Genomic DNA, 16,004 nt, shown 5'->3' with positions numbered 1-16,004 from the left:
TCTTGTGGAGAGCAAATTCACAGGCTGCTACACATGCAAACATAAACCATACCATTAAATCAATTATAATTTTCCAATGGAAAATGGAAAAACCATGCCCGGGAACATACTTCATGGACCTAAATTGTTGCTTGGTGTTTGTGCATCTTTCTAAAAAATGTAAACTGTAACATCCACACATTTTACAGCAGATACTTTTTGGCTAATTCATGCATCAGTAAATGTCAGCTTTGGTGTCAGTTTTTCACCATCAAAAGAAAAGAGTTTCTTTCTGTCATACCAGGAGAAATTCATGAAAGGAGGCCAACAGACTCTAACAGACAGGAGTGCACTGCAGTCATAAGATACAACATACTGTAGTGCACTCCTGTCTGTTAGAGTCTGACAGACAGGAGTGCACTGCAGTCATAAGATACAACATACTGTAGGTCCCATATTTATACAGCACACTAATTCTAAGCAGCATTCGCATATGCAGTGTGTTCACATCAAGCCCCCAGCAAGTGGGCTAGGCTTTGAAACTAATTTTCCTAAAAGGCCAAACAGTGGTGCTGCAATTTACAAGGTCCGTCATGTGATTCCCTGTGGCCCAAAAATACTTTTTTTCCCCATGGACTGTAAAAAAGACTTCTGTAAATCAGTGGATAATTTCATTTGAGCATCAATACCCCTGCAAAATGGTTTGTTATATTATCAAGATTTGATCCATTTGGTCCGATAAAAGTTGCTGTAAGTCTCTAGTGCGCCTGCTCTATGGGCCGCACAGTGCAGAACTAGCACTGATCATTGGGGTAATTTCATATGCGTTAGCTGAATCATTTTGACTTTATGCGGCACTTAGCAACTCTCATAGGAATGAATGGGGCCCCGTGTTCAACAAAGTTCTCCAGGGATGACGTTTTTCTGTAGGTCGATGTGGAGTTAGCATCACCCTGGTTCCCTCATCAAAAAGCCAATAAGATTTTTTCATTGGATTTTAGAGTATTGCAGAAAATAAGCTCTGGCAAACACACATTTATGATACTAACAAGTTTTGTTCAGCAAAATAATCTCCACTGACGATCATCACTTTCATAAATATTGAAGCCTAAATGCAATCCCCTGAAGTAAATAAACAAACTACAATACAGTCACAAAACCTAACATCACCACCATAACAAGACTGTAAAGCCATGTTGGCACGGCTCAGCATGTTGATATTCTTTGGTCTCATTTCACCTGTTAGCAACTGCCATTTTTAAGACACATAGAAGCTTCAAAGTTCACGAGTGGGGGATTGACTGAACTAGAACAAAAACTGAAAGTCTCTTCAGCTTGTACTAACCACAGATCTTATTTCAGGCATATAACCAAAAACCATTAAAAAAACACCACTGACTTTGAGACGAGGGAAGCAGGAGTGCTGAAATGCCAACTCATTTCTGGGTTTCAGCACTCATTCCTGGGCTACTCCATGCTGTATGCAGTTCTTCTAATGCATCCATGGTTCACACTGGAGAAATGACGCAATAAGTATACTTAAAACACTCAGTGTGCATGTTAACACTCTGGGTCTTATTTTTGTTTGTTTGTTTGTTTTGTTTTGTTTTTACATAAAATCCCAGCACCACATTCTGCCACAACGCATAAAGAAAATGGAGGAGCTGCTTACAGTAAGGAACACCTTAGAAAACATGAAATAACAACTGCATTTCAGATTGTTAAGACTGTTAACTGTTATTGGAAGTAGCAACCTAAAGTCGCAATTTGACTGATATCCAGTGGCACACATATTATACAGTTTAGTATAAAATGCTGAAGTATGTAAGTGAGTATGATTAAGTATTTCTTTTATGCTAACTGTTAAAACAGTGTACAAAAAAAAAGATTAGTGTATAATTATTAATGTATACAGTTTGTATGGGTTATAGAATTGGGACACAACTCTTGAAGCAGATTTCAGTACCTCCATAAAGCTGAGGCACTCACATGTGACAGATTTTAAAAAGAGTGGTCAAAATAAGAGAAGCAGAGGTTAAGTGATCCTGACTTTCCATTCCTTGTGTGGATCAAACTCCAGAAAGACTGGGTCTTACATTTCCCAAAATGTAATCCAACAGGACCTTTCATTAGAACATCCACCCCCATCAGCCCCAATTCATTATTTAGACTTCCTGTTCAATGTTTTAACTCACAAGTGCTGGCTGGGACTAGACTGAGACTGCACCTAATGATTTTTTATCAATTAATGTAACAATTATTTTTTGATTAGTCTAATGTCTATGTCACTATTGTGTTATGATATTATTATTATTATTATTAATAATAATAATAATAATAATAATAATAATGATAATAATGATGATGATAATATGTGTCAGATACCTGATCAGAAAGTATTGGACCTCAAATTCAAAAGCACTGGTGTAACACATACATTAATTTAATTACTGTATATCACAGCAGTCCGTTCACTGAACTGGTGAATCAGTATTCACCAGTACTTGCCTGAAAACTTAATATTGTTATGACATGGATATATTTCATCACTGCAGTAATATGCAGTTAAGATAATTACTGGCAAATGCATTTTTGCATCAGTGTGGGGCGAGGAAAATAACTGAAACGATTTACAACTGTAACCGAAATCACAGACCTTCACACAGCCTGGAACATTAGTTTAAGACATTTTGTTGCTCGTGTGTGCCCATTGAAGTAAACAGAAAATATTTAACGGCCAAATAACAACGTCAGATGATGCATGCGTATCATTAGCGGCAGCGCAGAAAGTTTAAGTGACTACTACTCACAGACACACGTTCCACGTGTTGATAATCCTGATATATAATGTTTGGGTAGGGACAAAAAGTAAACTGGACGGTGCTCTCTGCTACAGTCTTAACAAAGAGCTCATTGTAATCGATTACGTTGATTACATCGATGAATTGCCCCACCTCTAGCTGAGACAACCCTGATAATATCACCAGGGATATTTTTCATATTCTGAAAAACTCCCTCCAGAGCTACAGAAGACGTTATAAAACTGTTTTCACTGGCTGACTAGTGCTCCTCATGTGGTTAAACTTAACTTTTAATTGAGTGTCCTTTTAACCTCAGTGTCCACAAACTACTTGATTAGCTAGCTGTCTTTGTATTCCCATACAGTCCTCAACAGAAATAAGTTAACAAATCCTCTCTGTTTCTGTCAGATAAAAAACTTTAGGACCCTTATCAGGATGTAAAAATTCTATAGTATTATTGAGTAAGGGGAGACTTCTTATTCCTACTATTTCAAGAAATTATACATAGATTTTTGCAGATAATTGGCCATTCTCTCCCTGCAGTGCACCGTTATGTCATTAGCACTACCATTCCAGTAATTCCAACATCCCCTCAGGACTGTTCCAGCTCCGCCAGGAGGAGGGCATCCTCAGGAGAGGTAACCGGCCAATGGAGTCTGATGACTGGGCCTCCAGATGCTCGGGGCCACAATACATCCTTCTGCAGCACTGCCATGATTGCTCTGCATCAGGATAAAGGGCTCAGTAATGCACTGCAGCAGCAAAGCATGATACATGTTTGCTCAGCGTCGGGGGTAATCAACCACTGACTTAAGTAATGGAGGCCATTACACAACTTAATGTGAATTAAATGTGACACCTATAACACTCATTAGCATGAGGTGTTTTACCATTGACTTTTCCTCAGAAAGTATCCAAATCTGCACCGGTGAGATATTATTTCATTATTTGCTAATCTGAAACCTGAATCCTTGTTGCATTTGATTGGTATGGCTTGTTTGTTTTGTGTCACACCCATGCAGTTTGCCACTACTTCGATGCTGAGGCCAGTCAGCTGTTAGCTCGAAGTTCAACACACTGGACAGCACCATCTGCAGACTGCAACCTTCACAATCAACTGTTAGAGAGAAAATGGCCTTCCAGGTAAACCTGCACAACAGTGTTATCAGGAAGTCTGAAAATTAATAAATAAACCTTGACATGCTCTATATTCTAACCTAATCCGTGGGCTAAGAATTAGAATTGAATGACAACTGTTCTGGCCAGAGGTTTCACTCCATCTGTCCACAATGAAGATGAATAACAGAAATCTTCCACAAATTCTTTATCAAATGACAATCTAATTAAATAATGCCTTGACCAGAAACCCCAATAATAGAACACTTGGCATAAAACTAATTAATGAACTTAAGTGAAACATAAGTTAAAACACCAAGCAACGTGCTATGCACTCAGTCTTCCCAAAAGGCCTGCCTAATTACTAAACAATTAAAGTTCTGTTTTTTGTTGTTTTTTTCTGATGGGAAATATGGAAAAATGAGGCCGAACTCCATCAGAAATGTGGCTCTTTGAGGTCCCCTTCTTGTCAATAGTCTTAGCTTCACAGACTGAAGAAAATCAGACGTTTTCTGAAAAAAGACCTGGCAGCCTAATTCATTCTAAAGAAAATAGGCTGAGAACCCCCATTTGTGGCACAAGCAGCACACTTCTCTCTTTAACAACAGGAGAACCAACTGTAGAATTTTTATTTTTATTTTAGTGATATAAACGCTTCTTCACATAACGTATGTATGCCGAATTAAAGCGCCTTTCCTTATGCATAATTTGAGATGGTGTATCATTTCCAAGATACATTTATCTTCTTCCGATAAGCAGGGGACCTAAAAAGACCATATTTTTCCGCGGAGTTCGGCACAATAATTCCGCGTTATATGGGAACGAACAACATATGTAGCTGGTTAGACTGAACTGTAAGGATATGGCCATTCGGTGATCTTTTTGGCATATTTTCGTATGATATTATCCTCACTGAAGATGAACAGAGAGCGGTTGACGGTGAGGCAGTTCTGTTTGACTGGAATAGGGTTGTAAATGGCCATGGTCCTGGCTCTCTGGGCCATCGTCTGCTTGTACATCCTTTGGACCCCCGCAGGCCCCGGCTGCCGGCTGGCCCCTCTGGTCGGGCCCACGGGACAGCTGCCACTATAGCGGCTAGACAGTTCGTCTTCAAAGCGAGCCATTCTGGAATAGCACGGATCTTCCTGGGAAAACCAAAACTGACACCTGAAAAGACATGAAGAAGAAGCATCACAACACACACTGCCCCGTCCCCCTGGTCCTTTAGGTGCGTGTAACGTCGAAGAATAGAAGAGTCAAACATTCACAACAAAACACAGAAAGGGGGGCTTCTTTTTCAGCAGCGTTAGTCTGTTATCTCCCCGTCTCTGCTGCTTCCCATGCTGTCACTCTTCCAGACATGAAATTGTTGCTCAAAGTTTAGATGATCAGATTCCATGATGCATCATTTTTCATGGGTGTTTCTCCTCCGGCTGACTGCCCCGGTCCTCAGAAGGAGGTAAAATATAGCCTACTGGTGTCAACGCTTTAATTCCATGCCATATGATGCTCCTTCTACCAATATACCCCTTTAAAAAAATCTCAGTTTAGCACAAGACTACAGCAGAGAAAATACCTCAGCGTCAGGATAATTTTCCTTCAGAGAGCGTCCACAAACATCCCTTCTGTTCCCTAAAGATTTGTTTCCATTTCGACTTAACGCTGATTTTTTTCTTTTAACCACCTTGCCCCACGGTACCGGGAGGGAAAAAACGTCGCTGTCAGTTTTTCTTTTTCTGTTCCATTGAGAAATGACGGCTGTGCAGGTTGTTATTACAAAGTCGCTGTTAATGTGAATAGAGAGGCACTACTTTCTCCACTGCTCCTCATCCACAGAGCCCACGTGACCGACAAGACGCCTGTCAGAGGCTCCACCTGGACCGGCCCTGTTTCCATAGCAACAGGGAGGGGAGAGAGCGAGAGAGAGAGAGAGAGAGAGAGAGAGAGAGAGAGAGAGAGAGAGAGAGAGAGACCGGGGTAAAGTTGCACGGAATAATAGATTTCCGCGATAGCTCTCAATATAAGAGCATATTCATAAACAGACCGAATGATTTTTTTAACAGTAGCCTAATAAATGTGAAATAAGTAGCCTAAAACATTAAAAAATAATGCAATTGCATTATAACGTAGTGTATATCGGGTGGGTGTCTAGCATAAACCGCAGGCAGGAGTACACAACTTCTGGTCAAACTTTTTAAAGTAAAACATCAGTTGCAAGGATTCCTGAGGTGACATTAGGTAAAATTTATAATAAATAAATGTAACTGTAATCAGTTACTAAGAAAAACTATGTAATTAAATTACAGTTAGGCCTACTTCACAAAATATTATTCATTTCTATCTGTCTGTCTGTCCATCTATGACATCTGTGAAAACATGCTTTACATACATCTTCCCCCTGTCAGCACAGAGGATCTATGTAATCAGCAGAGTTCCAAGATTAGTGTCACTGATTCAGATCTGACCAAATGTCTCCTGAGATATGATGTTGGGTAGGCCTAATGGAAAAGTGTTTTATGCAGACTATTATGATGTCACAGTGAAGTTGTCCTTTGACCTTTTGGATATAAAACTTCATTATTTTATCCTAATAGACTACTGTGTGAATTTTTGTCATAATTAGTACAAGAATTCTTGAGTTACAGCCAAATACACATTTGATGAGGTCACACTGACCTTGACCTTTGACCTTCTACCATAAGATTCCAATCAGTTTATTATTCAGTCCAAGTGGACATTTGTGTCCAATTTTAAGAAATTCACTTTGTGTTCTTAAGATATCGCATTCATGAGAATGAGATGGATTCAAGGTCACAGGGACCTTGACCTTTGACCATCAAAATCTTATTGTTAAGGTTAACTGAATGCTGGTGCCTAATTTAGTAAAAATCCCTTAAGGCGTTCTTGAAATATCACGTTCACAAAAGTGGGACGGAAGGACAACCTGAAAACATAATGCCTCCAGCCATGGCTATCGCCAGCGTGGAGGCCTAAAAATTATGTAAAACATTTCAAATTATTAAATCCATTTTCAAGTGCAAATGACAAATGACACTTCAAAAATGTGTTTAATTGCTTATTAGACAAGTAGTAAAAAGCATGTTCATTGAAGGGATCAGACTACCAAAACATTACTTCACTTTATTAATCCACAAATACACTTTGCAGTATGAAAGCTACAGTTGGGAACTTTTATATAAAAAAAACCCCTGATATTTGCTGAAACTCTAACTATATTCACACAGCACTAAATGAGACAGATAATCTCTGAATAAAAAGTTCCTCTGCCCCCTCTAATGGCATTTGCAAAAACCTATTACACAAGAACAAAAACAACCAATCAGAGCCAAGGAGTCTCTAATGCAGCTGTCCATCATATCAATCACAGCTCAAGGTCAAACTGCCAAACTAGGCAGGGCCGATCAAATATGAATCAAGACTCTGTGATTGCATTGCCTATTTATCACCTCAGTGTACTGTTTAGCTGTAAAATGAGAAAGTTTGTGACCCAGCCGCCATGTTTAAAACAATTAGCAAAAACCAAGCACCACCCACTGGCCAGAGCAAACTCTCATTTTACAGCATAAAATTACACTAAAATGTTTCAGAAAATATCTGAGAAAGGAAATAGACAATGCAGTAACAGAATATTGATTCATATTTGATCAGCGCTGCCTATATTGACAGTTTGACCACAGTTCACGAGCAATGATTGACATGATTGACAGCGGCACTGGGGAGACTCCTTGGCTCTGATTGGCTGCATTCCAACAGCCACAGTAGATTCTAGCAAATGCCATCCGATTCATTTTTTTCTCTTTTTTTTCCCCACAGACTATGTGTCACATGTAATAGTGATTGGTGGGGATGAACGATATATGTCAGGCCGATAGATTATCAGCTGATAATGGGAAATTTATATTATTATTAATTATTCAGATAATACCATTATAGCTGATAAACAGTTTATGTTACAAAGCCAAATTGGTTTCATTGACTCCACTGGCACAGCACCTACATCGCCAACAAACACAAAAAAGAAGAAGAAGCTGAAGAGCAAGTGCAGCATGCTAACTAGGGAGCCCAACACCAGTGTGGACGTTTTTCAGTTTTAGAGAAAGACAACATGATTGTGCCAGGGATCTGATCCCTTTTTGTAGCTGCTATGACACTAGTTAGCTGCAGTGCTGAAGGACCATTTCCTGAGCTGCTGTCTTCCCGGCACACGTTCAGTTGAACATCTGCTGTGTTAGCTCGAGCTAAAACAACAGCAGCAGCAGCAGCAGCTAACATCCAACACCGAGCTGTTTAAAGGTCTCAACAAACCACACGGACACTGAATGGCTCGACTCTGTTGTTTAACCCCTTATCAACCTTTAGCTAATGTTCACTGTGTGATGTCATTAAACCCATTCAAATGTTAGCTAACTTTAGCCATATTATGCCAACAGCTGGCCCTGCCACTGTGGTACATTACCGTCTCATCATAAAGGAGAGAGTGGATCAAGGAGTGGTTGAGTGAATCAAGATGCTATGTGCAGCTCTACGATAAAATTAGTGTTTACCCATTTTATATACTCAAAAAAAAAGGAAAAAAAAGAAAAGGAAAACCAACATTTTTTAGCAGGTCAGTGTTGACATTGTTGCAGGCCACCACAAATAAATCAATGTATGGGATACACAAAGCCTTTGTTTTGAGGGATGCACTTCAGTTACTTGTGTATAATACACTGACATGTCTGATGTGACAGAATATGTCAGAGCATTTCATTTGAATTTTTGGCAAAACCCTCTACAAAAGCCAAATTATGTTTGTCAAGCTTCTGATGTACTTTACTAAACAAAATAAATGAACATTGGAAGTGCCAATACTGTTTGTTTTTGTTGTGTAAACAGTAGTGATGTCAGATTTGTTTAGGTCAGAGCCATGGAATATTAAATCGTCCACTTTGCTACCTACATCTTAGCCTCTCTTACCCTAAGGTGTGCATAAACTACAGGTTATGAACTTCTTTTTAAAATATAAAAATGTGACATTATCATTTATCTTATCAGTAACGGCCATGAGGAGCAGATAATTATCAGTATCATCTGAAAAAAAATCCATATCTTGCATTCCTACTGTGTGGATGTAGTGAGTTTCAGCAAATATGACAAAAAGTTATTTTCATAAAAGTTAGCAAATGCAGCCTTTAAGGAAGAGTCCATGGATGTTAAAACCATCTGTTAAAATGATTTAACCTGCTTACTAGCTGGTTAAACCCAACTTCACATACAGTATTTTTTGCTGGCAGCAAGCCACAGTGTTCCTCATATGAAGGCGTAACCTTATTAGGTGTAAAAATAGGTTAGATCCTGTGCTCTGAGGTGACCGATTTTCAGATGTTTCATCTTTCATCTGTGGCTTTCAAACTGTGAAACAACTGAATAGCAGAAAATCCCATTGGTGTTTATGTGATCATAGCATCACTCTTATGTAGAATCTGGTTCAGAGAGACAGTGTTTCTGACATGAACAGAATATCATCAGGGATCAGTGGTCATCAGTGAGTTTCTATCTGCTACCAGCTGAGTGGCGACACTTGAGAGACCCGCACTGGCAGCTGAAGTACTTGCTCTTTACCCTCCAGTAATGATCGCCGTAGTCAAACCTGTGAGGAAGAGACACTGGTTCATCATATCATCTCTATTCTGTTTACTGAAGTTGTCTACTGGAGAGGAAATGAAAGATAGTGGTCGGAATTAAGCTCACCCTATCTGGTCTCCAGCTTTGATGGGCCTGTTGGAGAAGAAGGCTATCCTGGGGAAGCGTAGATCCTGGTGCATGGTGAACACCCTCACAGCCAGCAGGTTGGGCTCACACAGATGGTTGATGAAGCGCCCGATGTTGCCAAAGAGTCTCGCGTCAATACAGTGTATATCTCCCACCTGAACAAGATGATGAGCAAAAAGTGTCACAGTCACATGTTGTCTTTGGGATTATCTGGTGACACCCCACCATCTAGTGGACTGGAAACTCCTAAAAAATAACTAGACAATACAACTGGGGTGTTATTTGGATCGTAAAATGGCTAATATTTCTATCAGTTGATAGCATACTCACCAAGTCAATTGCTGAGATCTTGAAATACAGTGACATCACAAGTTCAAGGGTGCAACAAACATAAACAGTCTAAAAATATGTGTATGTCTCCGCCCACCAGTCAAGTTTCTCTTACAGTTTGCATCCATGCCTGTGAAAACATGAATGCTTCACACACAGAAGATCTATACAATCAGCAGTCTCAAGGTGGGTACCAAAGATGAGTGTCACCAATTCAGTATCCGACCAAATGTCTCTCCCCCTCGAGATATGATGATGACTAATGGCCATAAAAGTGTTTTATGCAAAATATTTTGACTTCACAGTGAAGTTGACATTTGACCTTTTGGATATAAAATGTTATCACATCATTATATCCTTTAAGACATTTGTGTGAAAATTTGTCATAACTAGCATAAGAATTCTTAAGTTACGGCCAAAAACATGTTTTATGAGTTCACACTGACCTTGACCTTTGACCACAAAATTCAAATCATTGTATTCTTCAGCGTAAGTGGGTGTTTGTGTCAAATTTTAAGTAATTCCCTTAAGGTGTTCTGTCAGGTGTTCACGAGAATGGGGCAGACGGATGAACGGATGGAAGGACAGACTAAATATTAAGATATTTTTAAAGGGCCAGTGTGTAAAATGGGTTGAAAACAGTGACATCAGTGGTCAAATTCTAGATTGCAGGGCTCACTCGCTCACCCCTCCCGTCGGGTAAATGACGGTGGCCTCGTAGGGACAAAAAGCCTTGCGCACAAATTTTTCAGGAGTAGGTCTATCTAGCGACGAGGTGAATGTTTATTTAGAAATCTAAACCATGTTACGATATTGTAATGAATCCCTCACAAGCAGGAGACCAGAGTAGCGTTCGGGAAAAAGGCCAGTTTATTTGAGCACTCCAAAAACTCCAGTAACACTCCAGGGGGTAAAAGACTCCGCCCCAAACTCTGACTCTTCTAACGTAACAGACACACTTCATACACACAAACTCGTTTACCATCTGAGTGGGGACCCCCCTCCCCCCTCTGCTCCGCCAATCTCCAGCCCGCACACTGACTGACAGCATAGCCTGTGAACAGAGCTCAGCTGTTTGTTTAGTCTAGCAATATCTCCGGACTATAGTAGCTGCAATGGATGACTTTGAACGCGATTTTGAAGAGTTTCTTGTAGCGGACACAGACCCAGAGCCATACCTGTTTGAGCCGGAGCATACAGATGAGGAACTCCATGTGTTTGATGCTGAGCGGGTGAGAAGAGAGGCTGAATGCACAGAATGGGATTCGGTGCTACCATCGCTGGGGACATATATCATCAGGAGGAAAAGCGCCGCAGAGAGTGCATCACAAGGAGTGAAGTTGCGTCTTCTTTTCCTTGCAGTTGACGGTTCGGATTCATTCTCTCCTGTTGCGTGGTAAGTGTGGTCCATTCGCAAACTTTATAACTAAAAAAACTTTTCACTACTCTCTATTGACGAACTACTAACACTCTCTGCTGTTTCCTCCTCCTTCTTCCTTCCTTCCACTGTCTTTGTTGGTTTATTTATACACGCGAAACGCATTCTCTGGCTGGCTGGATTGTCCGCTCGGTCTGCCGTACATACATGGCGGCGCAAGATGGCGACCTCTCTAAAGCAAGGCCCTTGCTATTTATATATATAAATGCATAACTATAAGGCTATGAAAACCAAACAAATTTTATTTTATAGTGATTATACACTTGTATGAACATATTAATGGTAGAATATTCAGATTTAGATTCATATTGACAATAAACCATGCCAAATATTACACACTGGCCCTTTAAAGTCGTGCATTTTTTCAATGATTCATCTTTTCACTCAGATTGTTAACCTGATATTGTCATTTGTAATTTAAAATGGTATTGCATTCAAAATAAAGGCAAAATAGAAGAGTCTTGGCTAGTGGTCTCACGCTTTCGGACACCACTGTACATTGTAATAATTTCTACTGAGAGTATCCGAAAACAGCAACTTCACATTAGTTCTCAGAATTGTCCCTCTCCTTGCTAAAAGTCATAGTATTAATTGAGCATTCTAACTGCAGCAAGCTGGACGCTCTAAAATCAGCAAATTTTCTTCTCTGACCTCACAGAATGGTGCAATTATGTCTCAGAGCCAACATGTACCATCGCCTAGAGCAGCCTTAAATATTCATGTAAACTACTTCAATCACCTTATTGTCGAGGGTAAAGAGGAAAGAGTCGTTCTCCCTTTTATCGGCCTCTGCATCAGTGATGATCTCTCCAACATACCTGTGGAAGGAAGCAATGGTGGGGGGGGGGGCTCAGAGCACAGCTTCTGTTCAATATTTCATGCTGTAACACAGTGAATTCAGTTGTTTCTCTTATGAGAGCCTGTCCTCACTCGCAAATGAATGTCCCTTGAGGGATATCCTGCATGGCCCTCACTCCCCAGCCCATCTTCTGTGTCCTGAAGAGCTGCAGCCGAGCTCTGAAACAAACAACAACAAGGCAATTAGCTCATCCAGCAGCCAAAGGATCTGAACCTCACTTCAGAGGAACATTAAGACAAAAAACCACATTGATTTGATTCAAGAAAACACAGTTCCAAGAGAGAAAAACAACTTAGAGAGCTTATCATTTTCCTGAAAGTGGAAAATGAGTCCCTTTTTCTCTCGCCTGGTATAAAACCACTGCCTTCCAGTCATGATGTTAGTACGAACTCCCTCACTTCACATGGTAAGCAAGAAACCAAACAATACTCCTATGCTGGATTACTGGTTGAGGACTACCAAACCCAAGGTTTTCTGTGTCTGTTAATTTGAGGTAGTTTGATTAAACACCACTTTTGCAGGAATATGTAACCATGTGAACAATAAATCAAGTGAAATAAAGTCTTAAGTCCTTACAGGCACAAGATTAGGTAATAAAGCAGGACTCCACCTTAAGTGATATAGTACCTTAAAGGAGTGTATTACTAAAGCCATTTCAAATATGGTTTCTCGAACATGTCAGCCAAAACATTAAAACCACTGAGAGGTGAAGTGAGTAATATTGATCATCTTTTTACAATGTTATGTTCCTATAGGAAACCTTTGGTCCTGGCACTCATGTGGCTGCAACCTGATACGCTCCACCCACCCAAACACTGTTGCAGAATAAGTATACCACCTAATGGCAACAGCACTCCCCAATTGCAGTGGCCCGCCAGCAGGACAATACACTATTTCACACCACAAAAACTGCTATGGAATGACCCGAGGGAGGTGAAAAAGAGCTCAAGTATCGTGACAATATTGTATCGTGGTAGTACTGTATCATAACTTAAGTATCATGATAAGATAGTATTGTGACTTAAGTACTGTGACAATATTGTATTGTGACTTAACTATCATGCTAAGATTGTATCATGACTTAAGTATCATGACAATATTGTATTGAGGTAATACTGTATCATGACTTCAGTGTTGTGAAAATATTGTATCATGAGGCTTTTGGCGATTCCCATCCCTATTATTTAGCATCTTGATTTGATCCTGATATGAGACATCTGAAGTGGGGATTTTAGGCATTAACCTGATGGTCAGGAAGTCAGCAAGAGCCTCAAAGCATCATTTTTAGTCCGTCTCTGTTCAGCTTCCAGTACTTAAGCAGCTCCTACTGTATGTAACTTCCATGGTTAGGAGATTTGTTTCACTCCTACATTCCTGCCCATATTTCATCCAACAGACAGCAGCCTCACCATTTTCCAATCCACTGTCCTGCAGCCACATTAGAGCTGGATTTGCTGATGTAGGTCACTGCTGGTGCAAACTGTGCACATCTGCACTGCTTAATATGAAAATCCTTCCCCCAGCAAACCAGGGCGGCTTTTATTTTGTGGGCTTTTATTGCAGAAAATGCTGTAGTATTATTACTAAGAAACAGCCACAGTTAGCTGCTGAATGAAGAGCTACAGGCCACAAAGCGGAATAGGTCACCTCAGTCCTAGTCTCGCCACCAGACAATCAGAGATCTCCGCCTTCTGATAGTCTGGGGACACTCCTTTCTAAAGTGTGTTTAACACACCGGAGAAAACGACCGGCAACAAAGCAACGCCTCTTGCATTTTTGAAATGGACACGCCCTTCCGGAAATGTGCGCTCCCCCTTTTCTCGTCCGCAAGGAAACAAACACACAGAAAGCTTGAAAATGGATGCCGAGAGATTTAATTCTGTTTTATCAAACGTATGCTCAGTCCACAAGATTGTGGAAATGAAGGACTTACAGCGACTTTGTTTAAAACTTTTAACGCAGTCGGACTATGTTTACAAGCACAAGAGTTCAGCGAGCCACCGAAGGACCACCCTGCGGATTTACTATTGGTTCTGCAACGTAAGGAGTTTTTTTTAAACTCTGAAATTGTATCTGCCCATCTAAACACAAAATCAGGAAGAAAGACATCAGTCTTTAGTTAAGCAAAGCGTCTAAAGACTGACTTGTGAGTCTACCTTAGTCCATTCTGGACCACTCGGTTCCTGCAGGTCCTCCAGCAGGAGCAGGCGTGGTGACACTCAAACAGCACTGGGGGCTCTTTCTGACAGAAGTCAAGTGGTAGTCGACCCTCCTACATAGAGACAAGTTACAAACTGCTGTCAAGAAAAAAAACACACATTTTCTTTTTATACAAGTTATGTTGCTTTCAGACAGCCACGTTTAATTTTATATTAATAGGTTGCATTATATTTTGGGGGCAAAAAATTGGAAATGAAACAGGTAAAGCTGTCCCTCTGCTTTGTAGAGAAGCTAATGGGTAATGTCAAACTGTACATAGTGCAAACAAATTTCCATTCGCTGTAACATATTATCAATGAGTAAACATGCATGTGACATAGCATAAAACATAATATGGTAAAATGGACAACCAACAAGTAACTGTAATGCTGTTAAAAGGAACCGACTAGTTAGACATGTAGGTCTTATATAATCAATATTAGTGTCCGTTATATTAATTTGATATAAATAACATTGTAGAAGTCTTTGTTCTAAAAAAAAAAAGGAATATATAATTTCACTCATAGGTCGCCATTGTTGTTTACGTCGCAATGCAGTGTGGGTAGTGACGTCAAATGGTTGCAACCGCTGTTTCTGACAACTGGTAACTGCGCGAAAAATGTCAGCTATTCAGCCGTTTCGATCTGAACCCGAGCGACAAGCCAGCGAGGAGGACAACACAGAAAATATACAGGAAGAACACGAAGACGTAGTAGACGAACAGAGACATGAGGTGCGAGTGGGACAAAACAGCTGGTGTCAGTGCGGAAACTGCATCTCCATGACAACCGAGCGAGAGAGCGTGTGTTGTCAGGAGCTTCAATTTTTGTCAGCAGCTGTTCAAGGTACCGTAAAACATCATCCAATATCAATGATCTCAGAGATTAGCATCCACCACTGTCGTATGCTTTATATGTTGTGATACACAGTAAAACACACTGACAAGATGCTTACGAGTTTGATCATTGTTGAAGATATCCCGTGCATCACAACACACAACACGCTGCGACACGGTGCATCCGACGTGTCTTTAACATTATCCGTCTGAGTATCTGCATCGGACTTACTTGGAGAACACTATACACTTACACTTACGGATTGAACGGGTTGAACGGGTGGACTGTCAGCTTCCTCCATAACCAGTGGTGTGTCCGATGGTTCACCTTCAGAAGCTACAGCAGCAGGAGCGGGTTCTTTGCGGCACAAGAGAGCATCCAGCGTCGCCTGTTTTTGGCATTTTGTTGCGCGCATTTCACTCCCCTCCCGAGGGCATTTAGACTCCTTATGTGAGAAAATTGTTGGCACGGCATTTTGTTTAAGTCGACGTTTATACCCAGCAGCACCCGTTAGCTCCTTTAGAAGCTCTAGTCGACTAAAGGCCTCAAAATCATCTGGGGAGAAGTGGCGAGAATAGAGCCGCGGGTCTTTAGGAAGTTCTGTTTGTCCACAAGCACTTTCCCACTGCTTTCTCCTCTTCTTATCACTAGGAAACATGTGTAAACTTAAACCA

At 40.5% G+C, this 16,004-nt stretch overlaps 2 protein-coding genes across 7 annotated transcripts in view; both read right to left on the bottom strand.

Moving 5' to 3' along the window:
• The window catches only part of cacna1ba (calcium channel, voltage-dependent, N type, alpha 1B subunit, a), a 775,969-nt gene extending 770,235 nt beyond the window's left edge, over positions 1–5,734 (bottom strand). Inside the window, exon 1 of the mRNA XM_078170996.1 lies at positions 4,761–5,734. Coding sequence (XP_078027122.1) covers positions 4,761–5,020 — 260 coding nt within the window. The 5' untranslated portion in view covers positions 5,021–5,734. The remainder of the gene's footprint in view (positions 1–4,760) is intronic.
• Positions 5,735–6,945: 1,211 nt separating this feature from the next.
• The window catches only part of LOC117252502 (histone-lysine N-methyltransferase EHMT1), a 156,184-nt gene continuing 147,125 nt past the window's right edge, over positions 6,946–16,004 (bottom strand). For all 6 annotated transcript variants that reach the window (XM_078170997.1, XM_078170999.1, XM_078170998.1 and 3 more), the window contains 5 exons: positions 14,452–14,567; positions 12,367–12,453; positions 12,176–12,254; positions 9,648–9,823; positions 6,946–9,546 (listed from right to left, as the gene is read on the bottom strand). In XM_078170997.1, the coding sequence (XP_078027123.1) occupies positions 9,450–9,546; positions 9,648–9,823; positions 12,176–12,254; positions 12,367–12,453; positions 14,452–14,567 (555 nt within the window). In that variant the 3' untranslated portion in view covers positions 6,946–9,449. The remainder of the gene's footprint in view (positions 9,547–9,647; positions 9,824–12,175; positions 12,255–12,366; positions 12,454–14,451; positions 14,568–16,004) is intronic.

This window comes from Epinephelus lanceolatus, chromosome 9, assembly GCF_041903045.1.
Source record: "Epinephelus lanceolatus isolate andai-2023 chromosome 9, ASM4190304v1, whole genome shotgun sequence".
NCBI lineage: Eukaryota > Metazoa > Chordata > Actinopteri > Perciformes > Serranidae > Epinephelus > Epinephelus lanceolatus.
The sequence above is the reverse complement of the archived record's forward strand: the minus strand, read 5'-3'. Positions and strand labels throughout refer to the sequence as shown.